This window comes from Cetorhinus maximus, chromosome 6 (assembly GCF_964194155.1).
Source record: "Cetorhinus maximus chromosome 6, sCetMax3.hap1.1, whole genome shotgun sequence".
Lineage (NCBI taxonomy): Eukaryota > Metazoa > Chordata > Chondrichthyes > Lamniformes > Cetorhinidae > Cetorhinus > Cetorhinus maximus.
In genome coordinates this window covers 70,259,810-70,285,983 of record NC_135884.1, presented here as the reverse complement: position 1 = coordinate 70,285,983, position 26,174 = coordinate 70,259,810, and the positions used below count along the sequence as shown (strand labels likewise).

The 26,174-nt window shown below is 44.7% G+C and overlaps 1 protein-coding gene across 1 annotated transcript in view; it reads left to right on the top strand.

The window, feature by feature from the left end:
• Positions 1-4,799, top strand: part of dock3 (dedicator of cytokinesis 3) — a 1,472,428-nt gene extending 1,467,629 nt beyond the window's left edge. The window contains exons 52-53 of the mRNA XM_078543841.1: positions 3,697-3,779; positions 4,110-4,799. Of these exons, the coding sequence (XP_078399967.1) occupies positions 3,697-3,779; positions 4,110-4,607 (581 nt within the window). The 3' untranslated portion in view covers positions 4,608-4,799. The remainder of the gene's footprint in view (positions 1-3,696; positions 3,780-4,109) is intronic.
• The last annotated feature ends 21,375 nt before the right edge of the window (positions 4,800-26,174 follow it).

Here is a 26,174-nt window from a genome sequence, read left to right as displayed (position 1 = left end):
TCTGGGACTCTTCCTGTAAGCAGGCTTCTCCTTCATGAAAACAGATGGAGAGAGTATAAGCAGGAGCCATGGACAGGATGAGGACACGAGCTCAAGAGGGCATGAGCCTGACGGAGATGTGAGAGTGTGTGAGAGTTAGCGGTGTTGTCCCTTGAGGGGTGAGATCCCTATGGATATGTGATGGGGTTGTGAGTATGTGAGTTGAGAGTGAGAAGAGTGAATTACCTTGGCAGGACGGATGAGACCATTCATCCTGTAGTGGCACTGGGTGGCTGTCCTCTTTTGCAAGGCATTGGTGCTGACCAGCGCTGCCACCAGCTCCCAAGCTAGATTAGTGAAGTTGCTGCCCATACTGCAGCCAGAGCAGGAGTAGAAGATGTCACAGCGAGCCTCCACTGCGTCCAAAAGGCACTCAAGGGACGCATCATAGAACCTGGAAGCAGCAGTCTTTTTGCCTTTCAAGGCCATGTCTTCTTTGCAGCAGTCACGGACTGGAAGCACTGAGAGTTGTGTGCATGGCTGGACTTTAAATATGGCGCTTGGCATGATGAAGCGACAAGGTGATGTCGTGATGGGCAAATAAGAGCCCACCCACCATGGAAACGGCATGTTTCCCAGGAATGCATAATTAATGTGGTGCATTTAGGATGATACAGCGTGAAAAGCCGCCATTGTGGCCAGAGTGTAAAACATCACTTTACCCGCCCGCCACTGCAATTAATGCAAATCTGGGAAGATTCCACCCAAAGTATTTGTTTAGTTTCCTTATTCCCCATCATAAATTCTCCTGACCCTGCCTGTAATGGATGCACATTTGTTTGTGCTAATCTTTTCCTTTTTACATACCTTTAGAGGCTTTTACAGTTTGTTTTTATGTTCCTCACTAGTTTACTCCCATATCCTATTTTCCCTTCCTTAATCTTTTTCTTGGTCCTCCTTTGCAGAATTTTGAAATGCTCCCAGTCTTAGGCTTACCATTGTTATTGGCAACTTTATACACGTCTTCCTTTGACCTAATACAATCCTTGATTTCTTTCATTAGCCGCATTTCAAACATTTTCCTTGCTGAATTTTTGTGTATCAAAGGAGTGTATCTTGTTGTAAACTATGTATTAGCTATTTAAATGTTAGCCATTGCCTGTCCACTGTCATACCTTTTAATGTAGTTCCCAATCCACCATAGCCAACCCTAACCCCCATACCTTCATAGTTTCCTTTGTTTAGATTTAAGACATTAGTCTCTAATTGAACTACATCACTTTCAAACTTAATGTACAATTCCACCATTTTATGGTCACTCTTTCCTAAAAGCTCCTTTATAACAAGATTACTAATTTGCCCTTTTTCATTGCATAATACTAGATCTGAAATTCCCTAGTTGGTTCCACAACATACTGCTTTAAAAAACCATCCCGCATACATTCCAAGAATTCATCCTCCACAAAATAGTACTAATTATGTTTATCCAGTCTGTACGTAGATTGAAATCCTCCATGATTATTGTATTACTCTTGTTATATGCACCTCTAATTTCTTGATTTATACTGTGACTTACATTACCACTGCTGTTTTGTGGCCTATAAACAACTCCCACCAATGTCCTTTGCCCCTTGCTGTTTCTTAGTTCCACCCAAACTGATTCTACATCTTGATCTTTAGAACTAAAGTCATCTCTCACTACAGTGCTAATGCCCTCTTTAATTAGCAGAGCTACCCCACCAGCTTTTCCCAGTTTCCTGTCATTCCTGAATGTCATATACCCTTGGATATTCAGGTCCCAGCTTTGGTTTCCTTGTAGCCACGTCTCTGTAATGGCTATCAGGTCATACATGTGAATTTCTATTTGAGCTAACAATTCATCTGTTTTATTGCGAGTGTTGTGGGCATTCAGATACTGAGCCCTTAATTCAGTCTTTTTTTTTTACTGTTTTTGTAAACTCTGGCCCTATCTGCTGGCACACTCTTTTGTTTGCAATCACTGTCCCTTCCTGTCATACTCTGATTATCGTTACCTTTATTGCTACCTTGATCTATTGCCTTGTCATTTCCCTTTAATTTACTTAATCTTCCCCTACATGATCCCTTCCCCTCTCTATTTAGTTTAAATACCTTACTACTTCCCTAGTTATATGACTCACTAGAACACTGGTCCTAGCACGTTTCAGGTGAAATCAGAAAGAAGATGAAGTCTATGAAGAAACAGGGATTAGGTGATGCCAAGGTTGGGTTTTGAAAGCCTGGCATTTGCATGGGGAAATGAACCTGGGAGGTAAGGAGCTCCATCATTTTTAAGTCATAGGAAGGAATGTTAGAATAGATCATAGTGAATATAAATCTTCATTTGGACATAGTGAAGATGGCAGGAGGAAGTGGTATATTTCGAATGGCATATTTGAAACTTGGAGGTTCAGTGAGTTAGAAGAGCACTCAGCATTGTGATATTAATAAAATAGAGACAAACAAAATAAGTTGCAAGATAGAGACGGATTGTCTATGTTCCAACAAGCTTTTGTTGTAGGGGGTCCAGGAGTATGTGTGAGATGCTCTAAGCTTACCTTTATAGTTATATAATGTTATTAATGATGATGGGAATGGTGGTATAATGATGGTAATGATTTTGAGGTGGTTGCTTTTGCTATATGTAAGTGTTCTAGAATAAAAACAGAAACAGCAGGAAACACTCATCAGGTCAGACAGCAACTGAGGGGAGAGAAACATAAAATTACTGGCTTCTCATCAGAGCTCTGCTGCAAGGTTAAGACTTGAAATGTTCAACAATTGTTTCTCTTTCCACAGGTGCTGCCTAATCTGCTAAGTGTTTCTAGCATTTTCTACTTGTATTTCAGATTTCCAGTATTTTCAGAACTTTGCTTTTAGTTTTAAGTGTTCTGGATTTGGGTATGGAGGCACAGGATCAACATTTTCAGACAACACAAAAATAGGAAGCATGATTAACTGTGAACAGAACATTAAACAGCTTCTGAGAACACAGACAAATTAATAGATTGAGCAGGTAGATGTCAGATGAAAGATGATATGGAGAAAACATTTTGGGAAGAAAAGAAAGAACACACTAAATGGTAAAAATTTAAAAGGTGTAAAAGAGCAGAGAAAGCTTTAAAAATGGGAAGAAAAGTTGATAATTTGGGGGAAAAACCTGAGATCCTAGATTTTATAAATAAAGTACAAAACAGGAAGGTAACGCTAAACCTTTACAAATCATTGGTTCAGCCATAGTTGTAAAATGGTGTCCTGTTTTCAGTACTCTAGTTTAGGAAGGAGGTAAAGCATGGGGAGATGCAGAAGAAATGTATAAAAGATGATATGAAGAATGAGAGACTTTCATTATAAAGGGAGATGAGAAAAAATGAGGGGAGAGGTTTGGAGAAGTTTACTTATGTTAAGGACTAATTCCTGTTAAGGAATGCCCTATCAAAAACAGTGGGGGAAGCAAAATGTATAAGTGCTTTCAAAAGAAAAATGGATAAATACTTGAAAAGGAAAACAATGGAGGAAAAGGACAGAGGAATAGGATAGCTGTTGGAGAGTCAGTGTCAACTTGATGGGCCAAATGTCCTTTTATGCTGTAAAATTTGAAGATCCCATGTGGTGATGTTGGTAATTGTGATGGTGAAGATGGTTCTGATTGTGATGGTTTGATAATATTAAGTGAAGTCTTCTCATTTATTTACTCAGGTCATTTTTCCATGAATTTTGATGCCTTCCATCACCACATCAGCGATATACCACCTGCCTTGCCCGCACGAACGCTACGCAAGGTAAGTATTTTACAATTGGTTGATGTTAACATGGGTATCCACAAAGAAAAAAATCTGTTCAAGAATGAATTAATCTTTCCATAGAAGTGTTTGCAAACTGCGAGAAGATCAGAGAAGATCAGATTTGACTGTGATGCTCTGCACAGTTGAACAGTGCTGACATTCATAGTCACAGTTCTAAGTTCACTTTTTCATTGACTGCTGTCATGGAACAACTACTTGGCTGGAATGTTCCACCTGAAAATAGTATTGAGATGAAAGGGCTTTTATTTTTTGGACAAACAAAGAATTCCGAATACTAACCCTCTTTCTTCCTTTTCCCTCAAACAGTCTTCACTGCATCCCATTCCTGCATCGCCTACCAGCCCCCACTCAGGCCTTGATGGCAGTAATTCTACTCTGTCCGGCAGCGCCAGCAGCGGGGTGTCCTCTTTGAGCGAAAGCAATTTTGGCCAATCAACGGAGCCACCACGCACTGACACGACAGATTCTGTCCCCAGTCAGACCTGGAACCCAGACAAAGATGGGGAAGCCCCTTACATACCAGTAAGGTACAGCCTGTCTGAACCAGACGTCATTGAATCGGTGAAAGCTCACCCATGCCGCAGCCACTCTGCCCCTACTGGAGTCATTCCTAAGGAGCCCGCAGAAATCCCAGCCTTGCCCCCCAAACCATATTACCCCAGGCCTACTTACACAGACAATGAAGAAGCACTTGAAGAACAGAGCAGGTCAAAGGTTTTCACACGCAAACTGTCTCAGTCTGGCCACAGTGGTAAAGAGGATCAGGCCAAAGTACCATGGGAACATGGCATCAATCAAGAATAGGCCACAACAATGGCTCAAAATCAAGGTGTTCACTGGTTCATCCTACGGGTGTCAGCCACCTCTGTTTGTTGTAAACAGATTACATTTCTTTGAGAAACTATTTGGACTAATGCTTTGTTTCTGTGAGAAGGGAGGCCTGTCTGTTTATGGCCTAGCTGCTTAATGATTGCATTTGCAGTTGGAGGTTCATGTGTGGAGAGTATTTAAGTGTTCTGAAGAGTCTTCAACCCTTCAGGTCCAAAATTTCCTGTTGCAATCACACATTTCACTTTGATTACTGGGAAAACAAAGAATGAATGAGACATTTGATGATTATGATGGTTGTGAACCTCAAAGGATATTAAGTCATTTCATTATATTCCTGCCTCTTCTCTCCATTTTGCTTACCTTATTCTATTTGCTGTTTCTTGGTCTTCTGATTGAGGCACTTGATATTTCTGCCTGCCAGGTCTCCCATGACTTTTCACCTTTGCTAAGAATTATGGGTAAAAATATGTCACCAAGTTATCATACTTGTGCAAGGGCTAAGAAAGACATGAAATAATTGACATGGCAGCTCAAGAAAGAAGTGGACCATAGTAATATCAAAAATCATTTGCAATGTATAGTCCAGTATAAAGTAGCACAAGATAGCCTCTCCTGGGTTCAGGCAGGGTAGTTCTAAAATCAGCATAGAATTCTCTTTGGATTTGATGTCTCAAGTATTTTAGAGGTGAAGAACTTCAGGTTTAATGTTCATTAAAAGTGCTTGTCCTGTTAATTCACTAGGATGAGAAAGTTGGCAGTTGTTTAACTTTTGGGCTTTTTTTGGTCTGGCTGCAGCTGAACTTTATGAGGGAGCAGGTTTGTGTCATTTTATACGTAGGCAGGCAGTGTTAAATATGGCCCACAACCCTCAAGTTCTTTTTGAATTGCAAACCAAGCTTTCTGATGAACCAGATTTAAACTGATATAAAATCCAGCAATAGTTAAAATGTGTTGATGGATCTTGAATCGTTCAGCAATGTGGTTGACTCTTAACTGCCGTCTGAAATGGCCCAGCAAGCCACTCAGTTCAAGGGCAATTAGGGATAGGCAAAAAATTCTGGCCTTGCCAGCAACACTCACTTTCATGAAAGAATAAGGAAAAAAATAATTCTGCAAAGAGTTCCTTTCAAGCTGCTACCAAGCTCTGATAGAACCGACCTCTCTATAGTCCAACCACATCAATCTCTAGAAGAATCCATGACACAGATTCGCCAAATTATCCCACCAAATGCTCTTGAAATGATCCTTGAATTATGTAAAGTTTAATACACTGTGGATTATTCAGTGAATGCATTGCTTGATGTAGTGCCAATCCTTTACAAACCAAATGATCTGATGTTTGATTCCTAGTGTGTGCTAAGGTAGCCACACCCAGCCAAAGCTACATTTGTGATGCTGCAGTGGACCTCGGCACACTTTCGCAAAGGCAGGGTAAAAAAAGCCCTGATAAATATCCGGTGAACACAGCTGGAAACTACATGAGCAGGGTTAACTCTGCAGTATTCATGATGAGAGAGCCAGCAAAAATTATATGAATAATTAGGGAACGGTATCCCAGTACCAGCAGCTCTTTCAGGAGAGGACCCTGGAACAGTATCCCAGTAACAGCAGCTCCCTCAGGGGAGGATCCTGGAACAGAACCCCAGTAACAGCAGCTCCCTCAGGGGAGGATCCTGGAACAGAACCCCAGTAACAGCAGCTCCTTCAGGGGAGGACCCTGGAACAGTATCCCAGTAACAGCAGCTCCCTCAGGAGAGGACCCTGGAACAGTATCCTAGTAGCAGCCAACTTTATTTCACGTCTGGAAAGAAGCTGGAACAAAATATTGTCAGAAACACTTGCTGTACCAATTTCCCAAAAAGACCATCTTTACATGCAGTTACCATTCCCTACAAGCTCCAGGTGCCTATATTTCCATAGCACGTCAGTTTAGAAGGATAGTACATGTAGTTTCTATGCTATTTACATCTGTCTGGATGATTTTATAAATAATTTCAGTCCCTTACGTTGCCCATCATTTGAGTCCTATTTAAACCCTGATAGTGAAAGTACACCTGAGGTGTCAGTGTTTCTGAGGGCCATGGCTGATGTGAGCTCCCTTATCACCTATTATATTGTTAACAGAGAGTCACCCACAGTGGGAGAAAGGCAGATAATGCCCATTGCTTGGTTTGTGGTGCTGCAATTGCTATGAAAGCATCAGCGATTCTGAAAATTTTGGGAAAAAGCAACCAGCAAAAGAGGAGAAAATACAAACGGTAAATTATGGGTAGAGTGGAAGACACAACCTGCAGGTTACTATTAGAGATGTTAGTGGACAAAGCTATTCATTGTTTTGATGAAGACATAAACCTATTTGTTTTAATTAGGTTTATTCCACCCTTACTAGTGGAGCATATATAGCAATTGCATTTCAATCCTTGGCCCACTATTTTTATGCACAGATGTAGACCCATTCAGAATAAACTGGTGGAAATCTACATCAGAATTTTCTTTTGAATAAAAGGAATACAATTTAGTGACAGAGGAAATGGTATTTATTCAACAGTTTGATTGTTCATGAAGCAGATCGATGGATGCCACTAAACCTGTGGATGTTTCTCCACAGGTGAGTAAACTGCATGCATTGGTATTGAATCATTTGGAGCAGCAAGACTCAAAGTCCTTTTCTCTCTCTCTGCCAATTCAGCTGGTCTAAGCTGGAGCAACAGAAGGGATTTTCTAATCAGTCCCTGTGACCCTGGACTAGTGGGAAAGATACAGCCAGAACTCTTGCTTAACCCTGCTAAGAAGTGTTCATTAAGTGAGGGCTGTTTTAGGTTCTGTTGTGTTTTGACTTCATTCGGCTGAATTTTCCCAGAATTGCACTAAGTGTGGTAGCGGGCGGGTAAAACAGAGTCCTACCTGCTGATGAAAATGACGGGTTTTCATGCCGTATCTTCCCGAACCCGCCTCATTATATAATCACTCCTGCGAAACACGCTGTTTCCATGGCGGGCAGGCTTTCATTCGCCCACTCGCCATCACCTTGCTGTTGCATCATGCCGGCTGCCATCTTTAAAAGGCAGCCGCCAGCAAAACACTCATTGTCACCAGCTCACCACCGCTGCCTGGGAGACATGGCCAACAAAGGCAAAAGGACTGCAGCCCCCCGCTTCAACAATGGGTCCCTCAAGCAACTGCTGGATGTCGTGGAGGCCATCGGGGTGTGCTCTACTCCCACTCTGGCCGTAGGATGGGTAGCAATGTCACCAACCCGGCTTGGAAGGCGGTGGCAAAGGTGGTCAGCGCAAATGCCCTGCAGAGGAGGACAGCCACCCAGTGCCGCAAAAGGATGAATGATCTCCTCTGTTCTGCCAGGGTAAGTCACTCTTTTCATCACTCCCAACTCTCACACTCAAAAATCCAAAACACACCCACAGGGCCCTCACTCACTGCCAGTGCAAGGGAAATCACCAGTCACTCTCTCACACTCACCGTCATTGTTCTGATCCCATCCATGGGACCACTCACCACCCACACAGGCCAGGCATACTTATCATCTGAAACAAAAACAGAATTACCTGGAAAAACTCAGCAGGTCTGGCAGCATCGGCGGAGAAGAAAAGAGTTGACGTTTCGACTCCTCATGACCCTTCAACAGAACTGTTTTGTTTTGTTTTTTTTTTGTTTTTACTTATCATCTGGCCCGGCATCCTGATACACTCTCCCCATCTCTATCCATGCAGGACAAACTGGCTCACAACAGGAGGGAAAGGTCGCAGACAGGTGGAGGGATGCTGGAAATCAAAGTTCTGACAGAATTCGAAAACTGAGCCATCCAGCTGGCAGGCGATGACCAGGACCGATCCTGTGCTGACAATGAGGTCGGCGCTGCTCTACCAAGTGAGAATCCAGCAGTGCAACATCCATCCGACAACCATGCCGTGTGTGATGTGTCCTCTTACACAGGCCACTGCCATGCACTAATTATCTCCCCTTGCTTTCGCAGGCACATCTGGGAAGCAGCTGACTGAGTCCACGACCCAGAGCCTCCAAGCAAGCACCGAAGAAACCTCTGAAGAGGAATCTGAAGGCACCCTCCCTGAAGTCCCATCACAGCACTCACTCACACCCTCCACCAGCGCAGAGACACACACCTCGGTGGGACCTAGCTTTAGAGTAACCTCAGGACCACAGTCTGGTGGGCACATCGCACTTTCTGATCCACAGCAGGTGGAGGCAGGGACTTCCCAGGTCCCCGGCACTCAGAGGACTGCTGGAGGCCAGAACGTTGCTGAGTCTGAGTCAGATGATGAGCCTCTGGACTCGGTCATGGCACAGTTGCTGGAGCTGCAAAGGTAAGCTAGAATGTCCACAGCATTCCTCGGATTGCAAGGCACGATGGAGGAGTCCATCCATCTTCAGGCTGAGGTGATGGCACCGGCATTGCAATGCACCGAGGTCAACACTGGTAGGATGGAGGCCGCCATGGAGACCTTGATCCAGGACGTCACTCCTGCGCTGCTGCGTGGGCTTAACTCCATCACTGATGCCATAGTTAGCCTCCAACAGTGTGTACGCGAGAGGGGTGTGGGGCAGCTCGATCTCACTCCAGCTACTCCTTCTGCTCATGGAGTCAGCCAGGGGGCCTAGGACACCCATAGGGAGGAGGATCACCAGGTGCTGGCTCCGGGGCCATCCACCCAGGTAACTCTGGGAGTGACCGGCCCATCTGACTCCCCTATTCCTGTGACCTCCACGGATCCAGCTTCACAGGCCGAGGAAGGTGCCACTGGCACACAGCAGGACCCCGAAAGCAGGCCGGGGCCCTCCAATTCTTGGCCCTCCAGAGGACGCCCATCAAAGTCATCACAAACAGGACGTCACAATCAGCAGGCAGCCTCCACCTCTGCTGTAGATGTCTGGGGAGCACCAAGACATAGCAGCAGGGTTAGGAAAGTTAGGTAAAAGTAGTTGCACAGCCTGGGCATGGGTGTTAATCACTTGTACATAATGTTCACTATTGCCAATAAACTCCCAAGAATGTCTCCCTGCCTATGGCTCCTTGTTCTGATGAGCAGTGTTCATGTCTCTCAGATGTGAAACCTTTCTGCACAAGATAAAGGCAGGTGTCTCAGTCCAGGGCCTCTTCCCTGTGCTCTGTGCGGCCTTCAGACCGCAGTGATGGTCCAGCCTCACACTGCCTGGAAACATTACTGATGACTGCACCTCGGCAGTGCTGGTCATTGCTGGCAGAATGTAGTGGGCAAGCGCTACAGAGTTCTGTCATTCTCTCTGTGTGCTCTCAGTACCTTTAAGGTGGGGCTGGACCCACCACACCAACATCTGTGACCAGTGATGCTGTTCACCAGCTCCTGAAGGGCTGAGGTGCTAAAGGCGGACACAGCACCAGATGCATCTAAAATTTCATGGCTGCGTCTCTGAGATGGCCCTGATCATGGAGTGCAAACGAGCTGCCCTCGCCCAGACAGGAGTCAGGCATTCTCAGAGGCCATGTGAAGATCTATGGAGTGTCCTCACTGCATGTTGTCATCATCCTCCTGCGATCGAGTGACTATTAGGGCCTCCACTGCATCTCCATGACAGGAGCATTCTCACAGAGGGTATTGGCGCTGTGATAAGCCAGACTGAAGCCAAACATTCACAACTGCAATGTGAGGATCTATGGGGATGCCTCACTGCATGTCATCATCATCCTCCACAAACCTGGCAGCTATGAGGGCCTCCCGAGTGCGCCTGCCTCATCTAGCCAGTGCGAGAGCCTCATCCCCATCATCATCATCACTGAGGACACCCTCACCCTCATCCCCGTCAGCGTCCTCCTCATTGGAGGAGACATGTGGCTCCTCCATCTCCTCAGCCAGCTCCTCACCCCGTTGCAGCGCCAGGTTGTAAAGGGTGCAGCAGACAACGATGATTTGTAACACCCTCTGTGGACTATTGCAGGGATCCACCAGACCGGTCCAGGTACCGAAACCACATCTTCAGCATCCCAAAGGTCTGCTCCACCAAGTTGCGAGCTGCTGCATGAGGCTCATTATAGTGTTGCTCTGCTGCAGTCTGAGGCCACCGCAGGGGTGTCATCAGCCACGGCCTCTGCGTGTAGCCCTTCTCCCCATGGAGCTAACCCTGCAGCCTCTGTGGACCCTAGAAGACTGCAGGGATCTGCGAGCGACTCAGGATGTAGGTGTCGTACACAATCCCTGGAAACTGTGCGCATACCTGCAGGATACATTTCTGGTGGTCGCATACCAGCTGCAAGTTCAGTGAGTGGAAGCCCATGCGGTTGATGAAGTCCACTGAGTGTAGCGATGGAGACCTGAGCGCCACGAGTACAGTCAATCACACCCTGCACCCGTGGGAATCCCAAGATCAGGGCGAATCCAATGGCCCTTGCATCCTGGCCGTCCCGGTCCCGGGCAAAATGCACAAAGTTGTGTGTCATGGAAAAGATGGCATCCGTGACCTCATGGATGCATTTGTGGTGGCGGATTGTGAAATCCCACAAAGGTCACCTGTGGAGCCCTGAAAGGAGCTACTGGCATAGAAATTGAGCGCCGCAGTCACTTTCACAGCCACTGGCAGTGGATGCCCTCCATGTCCCCTTGGCGCCAAGTCCTGCAGCAAGTGGCAGATGTGAGCCTAGACATGCAGTCATTGGTGACACTGGTTCTCAGTCATTTGCAGAAATGGCAGGCGGCATCTATAGACCCTGGGCATCGCTAGGCGCCGACAAGTCATGGCTCGCTTTCGCTCCTGGGCAGCGTGTGCGGGAGCCCCTGCTGCCTCTTCTTCATGAGATTGCTGCACCTGCCTTTGCATGGCCAGGTGCCTCAGTTGCTCTCTCCTCCGTCTGCTACGGTCTCTGTAGGCCATCAGGCATACAGCTAGGTCACCAGGATCCATGATCCTGACGTGGTCCTCCTGCAGCATGAAAGAGAGAGAGAGACGTGGTTATCCTGGCTAAAATTAGCACCTTTCCTGGCCCTGTGTGCTGCCTCTTAATGCTTCCCGGAGAGTGCTGGTCACCCTTCGGATGGCCAGAGATGAGTGCGCTGCATGTCTGCCCTGTCGACCAGCAACATGGGGGACACTGGTCCAAACCATGATGCTGAGCTTGCAATGGACTGTGAGCACCTCCAACAATGACTGCTACATGGCCAGAGTTGGTGAGGAGATTGTACAATGTGTGCAGTCGAACTACTCCACGGTCCAATAAAGTGGTGGTGGACTCAATTTTGTGCTGGGGGGTGGTGGGGTAAGGTATGGAGCACTTGGTGGCCCTTTGGTGCCTTTGCGTTGCTTGCATGAGCAGGCAGGCTGGGAACCTGACCCCAGTCATATCACTGTGGCTGAGCCTGATTTGTCTCAGTTGCAGAGGCATGGTCAGTTTAAACAGGTGTCCCTATGCGTGGCCATTTCCCTCGCTTACCCTGCCCCCCACCTCGATTGCCTGTGCGCAGGATGCAGCACCAGGTCAGTACTTGACCCCACCCCACCCTCAGCAGTCACCTCCGAGGCTGGCCAGCACTCCCCCCCCCCGCCCCCCCCGAGCAGTCATCTGCAGGGCCAGACATCAATTTACCGACCCCCACCCCCCCCCCCCCCCCACCCCCCCCACCGACGCCCCTGGGGACTGTAAACAACAGGTGAGCTGTGGAGAACGCTACTGCTCATTCACCTCGGTTCCCCCAAAGTGAAGGCCGCCAAGTGCATATTGCCTGTGTGCTGTTGTGAAACACGTCGGCATACTTTCCCACTGACATGGACGGATGATACGGTGGGGTTCCAAGAGCCTAGCGGGATGGCCATTTAATTACATGCTAATGTATTACAATTAGCTCCCCGCCGACCAAGGGCGGGAAACGTGGGCTGAGCGGAAGATTGCGACCTGCCTTCACGCTGTCATGAAGTGGGTCCCACCATATTTTCCATACAGGCCACCTATCACGCCCGCCACCAGCGGGCTCAGAAAATTCCGCCCATTGTATTTGAGGTTTCACAGTCTCAATCCCAGCTGTCATGGGTGTTTAGTAAAAAAAACTGTCCAATTTAGCACTTGACTGATAATATCAACCAGAGAGACCACAGTTTGGCTGGAGTGAGAAACTGAAAAATGTCACACTGCTCTTCTGATGTGTGGGCTGAGGCATATTGTTGGGGCAGAGTAGAGGGTTTGTCTCTGGTTGCAACATGCCTGTGAGTACTTGATGCTAACATTGGGTACTTGTAATGGGAAATGTTCCATCCCCTGCATTAAAGTCCTTCATTTTCATTTAAAATTCTGAAGCAATTCCCCAATCCATTTTGCTGATTCTTTCTGTAGTAATGTCCCAATGTGGGCAACTGCCTTAATATGAGTCTAACAGTGAGTGTCAGCAGGCAGTCTAACTATGGGGGGACATGACTGATAAACCAATTCTGTCTTCATCCACACATTTCCCAGTAGGAATTGCTGGTTAGTAATCAGAAGCACAAACCCAGGTTGATTCTTCCCTTCCTTAATGCAGCAACCCTACCTGAGTGAGATCAGCCTATTCAGATCAGCATGGGGATTGAACCTGGGGTCTTCCTGCTCCACCTGGCTCCAGTAACTCACCTGGTGATACATTTCCTAACAAGCCATCTAAGGAACCCTGCCACCAGCTTTTAATCAAGCAGATGATGGAAACATATCAGGAAATGTAAACACTTGCCTGGGTGCCCATTTGCCTGGATGAGTGCAGCTCCAACAATACTCAAGCTTGACACCATCCAGAACAAAGTAGCCCTTTGATTAGCATACCATCCACCACCTTGAACATTCACTCCCTCCACCTCCGAGGCAAAGTTGTAGCAATGTGTATCATCTACAAGTTGCACGGCAGCAACTCACCAAGGCTCCTTCGACAGCACCTTTCAAACCCCCAACCTCTACCACCTAAAAGAACAAGGGCAGCAGGTCCATGGGAACACCACCACCTGCAATTCTCCTCCAAGCTACATGCCATCCTGACTTGGAAATATATCGCCGTTGCTTCACTATCACTGCATCAAAATCCTGGAACTCCCTCCCTAACAGCACCATGGCGGCTCACCACCACCTTCTCGCGATAGTTAGCAATGGGTAACAAATGCTGACCCTGCCAGAGATGCTCACATTCCCAAGAACAAGCAGATGCAGATTTGTGTTTTTTAAAAGGTATATGCATATTTTCTCATTCTCTTGCTCATGCTCAATTCCCATTAATTTTTCAGGTACTTTGGGGTAAATAAATAAAATCTGTTGGAGAAATTTCTACACATTTCACTGGGATAGTATGTGTTTATTGCTGTTTTAAACCATTGATCCATTAAAAAGTTACATTGCAGAAAGAGGCTATTCAGCCCATCATGTCTGTGCCAGACAAAAAGAGAAAAAATAAACTAGCTGCACATTTTAATCCCACTTTCCAGCACCTGGTCCATAGCCTTAAAGGTTATAGCACTTCAGATGCAGATCCGGGTACCTTTTAAATGAGTTGACCATTTCAGCCTCAACCATCAACTTAGGCAGTGAATTCCAGATGCCCACCACCCTCTGGGTGAATAAGTTTTACCCCATGTCCCCTCTAATCCTTCTGCCAATCAGCTTAAATCTATGCCCCCTGGTAATTGACCCCTCAGCTAAGGGAAACAAGTCTTTCCTGTGTACCCTATCTAGGCCTCTCATAATTTTGTACACCTCAGTTAGGTCACCCTTAGCCTCCTCTGTTCTGAAGAAAACAATGCTAGCCTATCCAATCTCTGCTCATAGCTGCAATTTTCAAGCCCTGGCAACATTCTTTTAAATCTCTTCTGCACTCTCTCCAGAGCAATTATGTCCTCACCAACTTATATTTCACCTCTTTTCTATTTTTACTTAGTTCTGTTGAAGGGTCATTCGGACTCGAAACGTTAACTGTGCTCCTCTCCACAGATGCTGCCAGACCTGCTGAGTTTTTCCAGGTATTTTTGTTTTTGTTATGTCCTTCCTGTAATGTGGTGACCAGAATTCCAGCTTTGGCCTAATCAGAATTTTATACAGTTCCATCATTACATCCTTGCTTTTGTATTTAATACCTCGCCCAATAAAAGAAAGCATTCCATATGCTTTCATGACCACCTTATCCACCTGTCCTGCCACCTTGGAGGACCTGTGGACATGCACTCCAAGGTCTCTCACTTCCTCAACCCCTCTCAATAACTTCCCGTTTATTGAGTATTCCCTTGCTTTGTTTGCCCTCCCCAAATGTATTACCTCACACTTTTTCGGATTGGATTTAATTTGTCACTTCTCCGCCCACTCAACCAAACCATTGATATCATTCTGGAGTCGACAGCTATCCTCTTCACTATCAACTACGCAGCCAATTTTTGTGTTATCTGCAAATTTCCTAATCATGCCACCCACATTTAAGTCTAAATCATTAATATATACAACAAACAGCAAGAGCCCCAACGCTGAGCCCTGTGGAACACCACTGAAAACTGTTTTCCATTCGCAAAAACATCCATCGACCATTACCCTTTGTTTCCTGTCACTGAGCCAATTTTGGATCCAACCTGCCGCCTTCCCCTGTACCCCATGAGATCTCATTTTTCTGACCAGTCTGCCATGTGGGACCTTGTCAAATGCCTTACTGAAATCCATGTAGACAACATCCACTGCACTACCCTCATCCATCCTCCTTGTTAATTCCTCAAAAAATTCTATTGCTAGTGAGACACGATCTTCCTCTAACAAAACCATGCTAACTATTCCTGATCAATCCGTGCATTTCTAAGTGACAGTTTATCCTGCCTCTCAAAATTGTTTCCAATAATTTGCCCACCACCGAAGTCAGACTGACCAGCCTACAATTTTCTGGCCTAAGCCCACGCACCCTTTTTAAATAATGGTACAACGTTCGCAGACCTCCAGTCCTCTGGGACCTCACCTATATCTAGTCAGAATTGGAAAATGATCCTTAGAGCATCTGTTATTTCCTTCCTGTCTTCCTTCGACAGCCTGGGATACAATCCATCTGGCCTTGGTGATTTATCCACTTTCAAGGATACCAGCCCCTCCAGTTCTTCCTCTCTCGCTATGCTTATTTTATCCAATATTTCAAACTCCTCCTCTAACTAGAATGTCTGCATCATCCCTCTCAGTGAAGACAGAGACAAAGTAGTCATTGAGAACCCTGGCCACATCTTCTGTATCAACTCACAAGTTACCTTGTACATCTCCAATAGACCCTACATTTTCCTTAGTTTTCTCTTACTCTTAATGTACTGGTAAAACATTTTAGGATTTTCTTTGATTTTACCTGTCAATATTTTTTTGTATCCTCTCATTGCTTTCCTAATTTCCATTTTTACTTCACCCCTGTAATTTCTATACTCCTCTAGGCTTTCTACAGTATTGTCCTTTCTGACTGTCATAAGCTTTCTTTTTCTGCTTCATCTTGGCCTGTATGCTTCTGGATAACCAGGGGGGCTCTAGATTTGGCAGTACCACCCTTTTTCTTTGTGGGGGCATGTCTACACCGTGCCCATAGAATATCACCTTTGAATGCCTCCCACAGTTTTTCCTTCTAATAGCTGTATCCAGCCCACTCTCACCAGCTCATCTTTCAGCTTTGTAAAATTTTGTCTTCCCGCAATTTAGAACTTTTGCTCCTGTTCTATCTTTCTCCTTTTCCATAATGATGCTAAATCTAACTATATTATGGTCACTATCTCCAAAATGATCCCCCACTGCTACTTCATCCACTTGCCCAGCTTCATTTCCTAAGACTAAATCTAGAATTGCTCCCACTCTCATTGGGCTTGTAACGTGCTGGCTGAGAAAGTTCTCTTGAATGCAGTTTAAGAATTTTGTGCCCTCTGTGCCCTTCACACTGTTTGTATCCCAGTTGATATTAGGGTAGTTGAATCCCCAACAATTACTGCCCCGTTGTTTTTGCACTCAGAAATCTGTCTAACTCCCTTGCACTATTTGGGGGTCTATTATACACTCCTAGCAGTATGGCTGCCTCTTTTTTTATTTCTGAGCTCAAACCACATGGGCCTCATTTGATGCTTCATTTAGTATATCATTCCCTCTCACAACTGTAATTGATTATTTAACCAATAACGCTACACCCCTATCCTGCCTGAAAACTCTAAACCCAGAGCTGCCATTTTGCCGCTCATTAAGCCAAGTTTCCGGTATAGCGATGATATCATGCTGCCATTTCTCTATCTGTGCACTCAGCTCACTGGTTTTATTTACTATGCTCCATGCATTTACATAAATACCTTTTAACATTGCCAAATTCCTGTGCTGTACACTTTTTAACCTGTGCTGTTTCTGTCTTTCAGACTCACTCACTAATTCTCCATCTTCCGTTCCCTGCTCTGAATTTGCCCTCAGGTTCCCAATCCCTGCCCCTCTAGTTTAAACCCCCCACAACAGCACTATCAAATCTCCCTGCGAGGATATTCACCCCAGTCCTGTTCAGGTGTAGACCGTCCGGCTTGTACAGATCCCACCTTCCCCAGAAGCGGTCCCAGTGCCTCAGAAGTCTGATGCCCTCCCTCCTACACCAGCTTTCCAGCCACATATTTATTCACCCAATTCTCCTCTTTCTATACTCACTCTCACGTGGGACTGGGGTAATCCTGAGATTACTGCTTTACAGGTCCAGCTTTTCAAACTTCTTCCCAGCTCCCTAAAGTCTGCTTTCAGGACCTCATCCCCTTTCCTACAGAAGTCATTGGTACCAACATGAACCATGACCTCTGGCTGATCACCCTCCCCCAGAAGAATGTCCTGCAGCTGCTCCGTGACATCTTTGACCCTGACACCAGGAAGGCAACATACCATCCTGGAGTCAAGTCTACAGCCACAGAAACGGCTGTCTGTTCCCCTAACTAATGAATCCCCTATTACTACTGCTCTTCTCTTCTTTCTCCCCTCCTGTACAGCAGAGCTGCCTGTGGTGCCATAAACTTGGCTCTGACTGCACTCCTCCGAGGAACCAACCAATATCCAAAACGGGAAACTGATTGGTGAACCCAATCCCAGGGGACTCCTGAACTACCTGCCTAATTTTTTTGGACTGCCTGGCGGTCACCCATTCCCTTTCTGTCTCCATGCTCCAAAGCTTCAGTGTGACTACCTCTCTGAACGTGCTATCCACGTAGCTCCCAGCCTTGCGGATGCAGCTCAGTGGCCCCAGCTGCTTCTCGAGCTCCGAAACCCAGAGCTCAAGATTCTGCAGTTGGTGACATTTCCTGCACATGTGATCGTCTAGGACACTGGTAGCATCCACAACTTTCCACACATTACAAGACACACATTCCACATGACCAAGCTGTCCTGCCATGGCTTCAATTTGCTTTCCTTGCATTAACTTTATTTTACTTTGGTTTACTTATGCAACTTTATTTTACCTGGCCTCAACTTAACTTTATTTCCCTATTGATTGTGTTTCTTATTTAAATGTAAGTAGCCCCTTCTTTTAAAAAGAATGTGTTTTTCTAATTCTCAGCTATTTGATGGTACTCCCTAACAGCAGTTTCTCACCAACCAATGAACTTATGTTCATTGATGTAATGTTAGGTGCTAGGTGCTGCTGACTGCCTGGCTCAGAGTCCTCCTCTCGCACTCTCCTCTAGGTGATGTTGACTGCCTGTCCCAGGGTCCTTCTCTCGCACTCTCCATACCAATTAGACCAACATTGGTCTTTATCGTCTGACTCATGTAGGAATTCAGGATGTTTTGGGCCTCATGGATATCATATACCTGAAGATGCATTGAAATGTAAAGCATTATAGAGCCCTGCCCTTACAAGCCACAATGAAACAAGTACAAAAATACAGAAATCTTAAACAACAGTTAGGGAACTATACAGAATTTGTATTTTAACTGACCACTGTCTTCTAAAGCAAGTTTTTGACAGCTTATCTATGAGTGAAAGAATTGTTATGATATCAGACAGCTCATAGTAAGAGCAGGGTTACAAAAGTGTTTAAAGTGTTTCTTTATTAACAACTGAGCCGATGATTTCCTGTTATAGCAGAGATGTGGAGTAACATGAGCAAGGTGTGCTATTGAGAGAAAGCTGTAAATAAAGCAAGAGGCACATCAGAGATTTGTTCAGAAAGGTTAGTGTAAGTATTAACAAAAAGAGAAGCTAAAAGTGAAAAGAATTGAAAAGTGATTGTAACTGTACCTGTATCATTGAGTATTCTATGATCCGGTGTATTCTCGGTTGATGGTAGTGGGTGGGGGCTGAACACTGCAGGACTCCTGAGTGGCCTGAAGTATAGAATTCTAAGAAATCACTCTTGTGTAGAAACACTGTCCAATCACCAGGACACAGAATAGTCTCCAGGCTACTGGTATTGTGCTTTTCTTCCCCAGGATAAGAGAGGGTGGAAAGAGGGGTGGACAGTGAAAGTTTCAAATATATTACAGTAACTACCCAATTGGATTTCAATTGGAGATAGCTGTTGTCCAGGGAAAATGTGAAAAGGCTGTTGAAGCAGAGAATAACTGTCAGCCTCCTTCATTTCAATCCTCAATGCTGCAGGCTGCAGCCATCATGTGTAAACTCTGCACGGTCAACATCCGTTCACTGGATATTTCCTTTCGGGACATTTGGAAGATGGAAAATTTTATCTTAAAAACAAAGAGAAATTTATGTCATTTTAATTTATTTTTTGTTCAACTTTAACTTTCTTTCATAAGTCAAGAGTTCCACTGGAGATTTTGTGGAAAAGAAAATGAAGTGTGAAAAGAAATTGTAAAATAAAAAATACATTTTGATGTATAACAGTAATGTGCCTCTTAATAGGCACCATTCTTATTTAATATTTACCAAGCTATTGCAGTGCTTTCTTCGCAGTACACAAGCCCTGGAGTGTGTCCTGTAACTAAAGCATGCCAGATGTATTTTTGTGAGCCTTGTAATTTACAGTCCCGTTTTTCTGTACAGCAGCAATGTTTGAAATGATGGAGTTTAAACTGCCTGTTGTAACCATGGAGTTGCTCTGATTTAAAACTTGTCAGCATTATCCGCACAGTGATGTGAAGCTGTTCCCCTCTTTCCAAATTGTGTCTGTCTCTATTGGACCATTTCAGTGGCTGAATAATATCGCTCCTTGTACAAATCTTCCCTTTTGAATGCTGTGTAATTATTAATTTTATAAAAAGGGCAGAGAGCGAGACCGCTAATGAGGGGTTGACCCTTTGTGTAAAGGGTTTTTCTTTAATAATGAATTTCCATTCTGTGACTTTCGATGGCCCTTACTGCACACCTGGGGCTGTGACTGACCCAGGCCAGAAAGTCAGTAACTCGCTGCAGACATGTGTCCCTGGCTTAGGAAAAAATGGTAGGAGCTGGGTAGCTACGTTCATGAATAGCTGAACCTCTACTGCCTAGCTCTTAACTTTGGCAAAAGATGTCCAGGGGCATGGCAGAATAATTTTCAGCAAATCACCTGCAGGCTAAAGGAAAATTCTTAAAGCCAAATTGGCTTCAAAAGCTGGGGTAGGGATGGGTAAAGGTTAAAAAAAAAGCACTTGACCATAATGGTAGATGACCTGTTGCCAGACCCATGGTTAGGTGTAGTTTTACTCTTAAAAGATCAACTCAACACCATTTTTTGTGTACTTAATAGAACTGCCGCTTACCGTTTTTGTAAGGGGACTAGCAAAGGGCGCAATGGTAAAAGTACATAGTGGGATTTTACTGTATATATTGTGTTAGCATGTCAGAATATGTGACGTGAATTTTAGATGTAAATACTTGCAGTTCATTTTCCTATTCACCAAATTGCTGTGATGTGTAATTCCTTAATGCCTAAAATTAAAGCCTTGATTTAACAAGTAATTTTGTGTCTGTCTATGAGTTGGAAACAAAGGGCAACATTTTCCCCCTGGGGGGAGGAAGTGCGGGAGCGGGCGCCAGTGGGCGCCCACAGTCAGGGGCGCGCAGCCATTTTAAGTGGGCGGGCCAATTAAGGCCTGCTCAGCGTGACGTCCACCAGGAAGTGCCATGTACTCCCTGTGCGGGCGGGAGGGAATTCCCTCAGCCAGGAGTGCGCTTTTTCGTGCATGTGCGTGAAAGTGCGCATATATCTCTGAGGCAAAGTGCTGCCTCAGGGAGATCGGCTCCAGTTTAAAACTTTTAATGAACATGTTTAAAATTTTTCCCTGCCATGTCCCCTCATGTGACACTGTCACATGAGTTGGGACATGTCCATAAGTTTTTTTGAAACCTTTCTTAAAAATTTAAATACCCTCATGAAACCTCATCCCACCCATGGATGAGGTTTCATGCTTTTTCCAAAGCCCGCCTGGGCTCCCGGCCTGCACGCCAACCTTAAGGTTGGACGGGCAGGTCCATCAATGAGGTTAATTAGTTTTTTAATGGCCTTAACAGGCCGTTGACTGTTCGGCAGGCGCGCAGCCGATTCAGCTGTCCGCCCGCTGAACTGAAAATCAAAATGACGTGGGGTGACGTCGGGACGCACGCCCAACATATCCCCGCGTCATTTTACGCATTGGCAAGCAAGCCCCGCCGCCACTTGCTGACTGGAAAAACCTGCCCAAAAATAATGTCCCACGCTCAAATCTGTTGCAGCACAAATACAGTGACCAGGGCCATCACTTCCCAGTGAATAATAAGATAAACATATTTGTGCAATTCCAAAGTTTTAGTTTAAGGACCATATGTGATTACAAACTTTATTCAGGGAAAACAATCAGTGATTTTGACTTTTGCCATCTGTCTGACTGACAGCTCATCATAGCTTTTGCTGTTTATCCTCAGCTGGTCATGCAGCAACTATGGAGAGAGAAACAGAATTTTTGCAGAGTCGTCCTTTAAAAATGTTGGACAGCACCTGGATGCAGACATCCAGCACTCATTTCCGACAGATCCATTTTTACCGGTAAAGGGAAGGAGGTGGGGTGTGATTAACACAGGAGGGAAACCTTAACTCAGCAGGGCCATTTAAACTTAGTGCTGAATTCAAACATCCCATTTTGCCTATAACAAGGACTTCAACTTGTAGTATGGAAGTTCAGAATTGATGGAGTAGATGTAAAGGTTCTTGAAGGATGGATAAGGTCTGTTTAACTGTCATGATCTAAAGTTTATGAAATCCCCCACTTTTTAAACTGTTTAAAAAATACTGGCTGTAGCTGTCAGTGATTGTTAAAAAAAATTCTTCTTGACTGCTTTTATTGACAGACAAGCTGATGTAGCATCTGTTGAAGCAGTTTCAATAGAGATCTTTGTTGACATTTCCCCAAGGGTTGTCATTACAAATGCTTGGCTGAGTTTCAAAAGCTACAATTATCTCAGCAGGGGTTCTGAGTTCTCAGTTGGATTAACAGCTTAATCTATTAAAGGATTAGAGATATGAACAATTGAAGGCAATTCAGAGAATGTTCATTAGGTTGATTCCTGGAATGATGGGACTATCTTATGAGGAAAGACTGAGTAGGTTGGGCCTTTACTCATTGGAGTTTAGAAGAACGAGAGGTAATCTTATTGAAATATATAAGATTCTGAAGGGCTTTACAGCTGTAAATCAGCTTGGGATAGTTAGATTTTAGTTCAACTTAACCATTTTTATACCATATTCACTCTAATAACTAATAAGGTAATGGAAGTCATTTTAACAACGTGGCTGAAGAAGCCATTTTATATCACTATTAAGTAGCAGCCAGTCTAGAAATATATGATTATAAAAGTAATGAACCTTGATTGAGTTATATTATAATTAATGAATTAATGTAATCGATAATAATTTTAGAAAACCTGGATTTTAATTTAAATATTAATGAATGATCACTGTAAGTTAAGAGAGAAAGTGCAGTTTCAGCCAAAATTGCTCAAACAAGGGAATCTTTCTGGAATCCTGATAAGGTTCTTAGGACCATATACTATGGTCTTGCAGAGTCTGGCTTAATGAATAGAGAGTTGTTCAGAATCAGAATAAGGAACAGTATTAAACAACTAGGGATGGGCAATAAATGCTGGCCCACCCAGCAAAGCCCACATCCCGTGAAAGAATTTTTAAAAACCCTTGGGCAGAATTTTCTGCCTGTCGGGTGGGCTGGGCGGGAGCGGGCGCAGGTGGGCGCGGACCCAATCGGCACCCCCAATTGGGTGCGCACCGCCATTTTACGTGGACGGGCCAATTAAGGCTCGCCCAGCGTGACACGCACCCAGAAGCGCTGTGCGCTCCCTGTGCTGGCGGGGGGGTGGGGGTTGGCGGTTGGTGAGTCGGGAGTGCGTAAGAGCACAGAAATCTCCCTGAGGCACAGGGGTGCCTAAGGGAGATTAGTTTTAAGTCCAAAAAGTTTAATAAAGTGGCGAGAAAATTTTTACGACATGTCTCCTCATGTGAAACTGTCACATGCTGGGACATGTGCATTAATTTCAATAAAAATTTTTTTCAAAATTTAAAATCGTTCATGAAACCTCATCCCACCTGTGGATGAGGTTCCATGAAAAATGCGAAGGCCACCTGGGCTCCGTTAATTACTTTAATTGAGAGTTAAATGGCCTTAATAGACCTTTGACAGTTCGGCAGGCACGCAGCCCACTCAGGTGTGCAACCACCGAACTGAATGACGCGTGGTGATGCATGCCCGACGTCACCACGTGTCATTTTACGCCCGCTCGCTGAGCCAAAGATTCAGCCCCTGGTATTCCTGTCTGAGATAGTAAGGACAGATGGCAACCAGAGGGAAGATTCAACTAAAAGCCAACCAAATTTACTTAGCAACAGCTACAGCCAATCAACAAAAACCTAACTCTGACAAGGTGCGATGGTCATATGGGGGCTAAATACAGGAGTTCTGTGAGGTTTTGATGCTGGTCAAATTTAGAGGACTCTAGAGACAACAAACCGCATGTCAATCTCTGCAAGTGGGTTCGAGACCAGATACGTCAGAGGATGCAACCTGTGACTTCAACAGAAATGCCAACTGGCTGAAGCTGTAACAGTCATTGTCTTAAATTTGTTAAGTATATCTTTTCTTTAATACATTTTTGAAAATTTGCTATCCAGAGAATCCTGTTTGCATTAATTGGTTAAGTCTTGCCCAGGCAAAAGTAGAGATCACACTGTTGAAATTAGTTACTTAGTGTTGTTCTATGATTCTAATTAGATGCTGAGATGATGTTTCCTGTGTGAGGGAATCTAGAACTAGGATGCACTAAGACTGAGATAAAGAAGAATTTCTTCTCTCAGAGGGTTGTTAAACTTGAAATCCACTACTCCAGAGAACAAAGGAGGCTGGGTGATTGAATATATTCAAAGTTGAGTTAGACAGAATTTTGATCCACAGGGGAGTCAAACATTATAGGCAGAATCTTCAGGTCAGTGAGCGGGGACGGAGCCCGCTCGCCAATGCGTCAAATGATGCACAGTGACGTTGGGCATATGTCCCGACGTCACTGCGCGTCATTTAGATCTTGAGTTTGGCAGGTGCGCACCGAAGTTGGCTGCGCACCCACTGAACTGTCAAAGGCCTATTAAGGCCATTTAAATAGTAATTAAACTAAGCTGCCTGTCCAACCTTAAGGTTGACAGGCAGGCAAAGAGCCCAGGCAGCCTTTGCATTTATCATGAAACCTCATGGGCAGTCAGATGAGGCTTCATGATAAATCCACAGCCCATCTCTAATTGCCCTTGTTCAGGGGGCATTTAAGATTCAACCACATTGCTGTGTGCCTGTAATCATACAGAGGTCAAACCAGGTAAGGATGGCAGTTTGCCTTCCCTAAAGGACATTAGTGAGATGAGTTTTTATGATAATCAGCAATGGTTTTGTGGTCATCATCAGGCTTTTAACTCCAGATTTTTGTTGAATTCAAATTTCATCATCTGCAGTGGGGGGATTTGAAACTGGATCTCCAGAACATTATACTTGGTCTCTAGTCCATGACAATACCACTATGCCACCACCTCCCTCTGTACATATATACATATGTATTCCATTAGATACCAAATTCATATACTGACTGAGATGGTCACAGAAGATGGAACTTGTGGAGATATAGACCTGGAAACTCTTTCGAGTTATCAACAGTCACAGATTGCAACTCTTTCGAGTACAATCACAGTTCTTGGTTTTCGGGAGTGGGACATGAACCCACAACCCTCTGATTCAAAGGCGAGGGCGCTATGAACTGAGCCACAGCTGACACCTCAAGACCTGGAAGATGAACAAAGAAAAGGTAAAAAGTAAATATAATATAAGGGAAGGAAACTGAAATGGTGGCTTATAATACAGAGTACCAGAACCAGCATACATTGGTCTGTGCCTTCTGAGTGCCCTTAAGTGATTCACAAACTCATTTCTGACTTGTTACCTTGCCTACTTTTGTCCTTTTTTATTATTATTATTCATTCATGGGATGTGGGCATTGCTGGCCAGGCCAGCACTTATTGCCCATCCCTAACTGCTATTAAGGAAGTGGTGGTGAGCCGTCTTCTTGAACCGATGCAGCCCATGTACTCCCACAGTGCTGTTAGAAAGGGGGTTCCAGGATTTTGACCCAGCGACAGTGAAGGAACAATTATTACACAGCATCATTTCCAATTGAGCAGAAGCTGTTCCCCATGTTGGCTGCAGCTGATGTAGCCTTTTTCTTGTTGACACTACAAGCATCCTGAGTGAGGGGTCTTCCCTTATGTCTAGGTGAGGGCTGTTCAGGCCGGTATAACACATTCTGCTGACCAGAGATGCCCTGTGTCACACGTTAGTTGGACAAGGAATGGCTGTCATTTTATGATACACTGTCAGCTGTGTAGCACAGCAGTGCCACTTAGCTTAATGTGCTGCCTGGACTGTGATATAAATTACACTGTTGGTGATCAGACAGTGAAAACAACACAGTAGGAGAGAGAGAGAGAGAGAGAGAGAGATATCAAGAACAAACGACCAATGACAGTTCATTTTCATCATCACTATAATACTTGCACTATCTTTCATTAGTTATGTGCACAGAACTACAGTGACTGCATTGAAAATTAACCTACATGCCAAAGAACTGGCTGAAGATGTAATGAGGTGCTATTTAAGTGGAGTTCTTTATCCAGTAAACATATCGTCTCTGATGGGCAGCAATATTAGCTTCTTATCAAAGAAAAACTTGTATTTATACAGGACATCCCAAAGCACTTTATATCCCATGAATTAATTTGGAAGTATAGTTTATATAGGGAAACAAGGCAGCCAATTTACACACAGCAAGGAATTGCAGACAGCAAAGAGATAAAGTATAAGATCTGTGTCTGAAGATGTTGGTTGAGGGATAAATAATCCCCTGCTTTTCAATGAATAGTGCCATGGGATGTTTTACAACTACCTGAGAGAATACGGGGCCTGGATTTAATGTCTCATCCTAAAGACAGCACTTTCAGCAATGCAGCACTCCCTCAAGAAAATCTTTAACATTTTAGTTCAAGAAGATAAACAGGGTCACCACTGCCCTATAGTCAATTTGTAACGAAAGGCACATCAGGCAGAATCACGGTGTT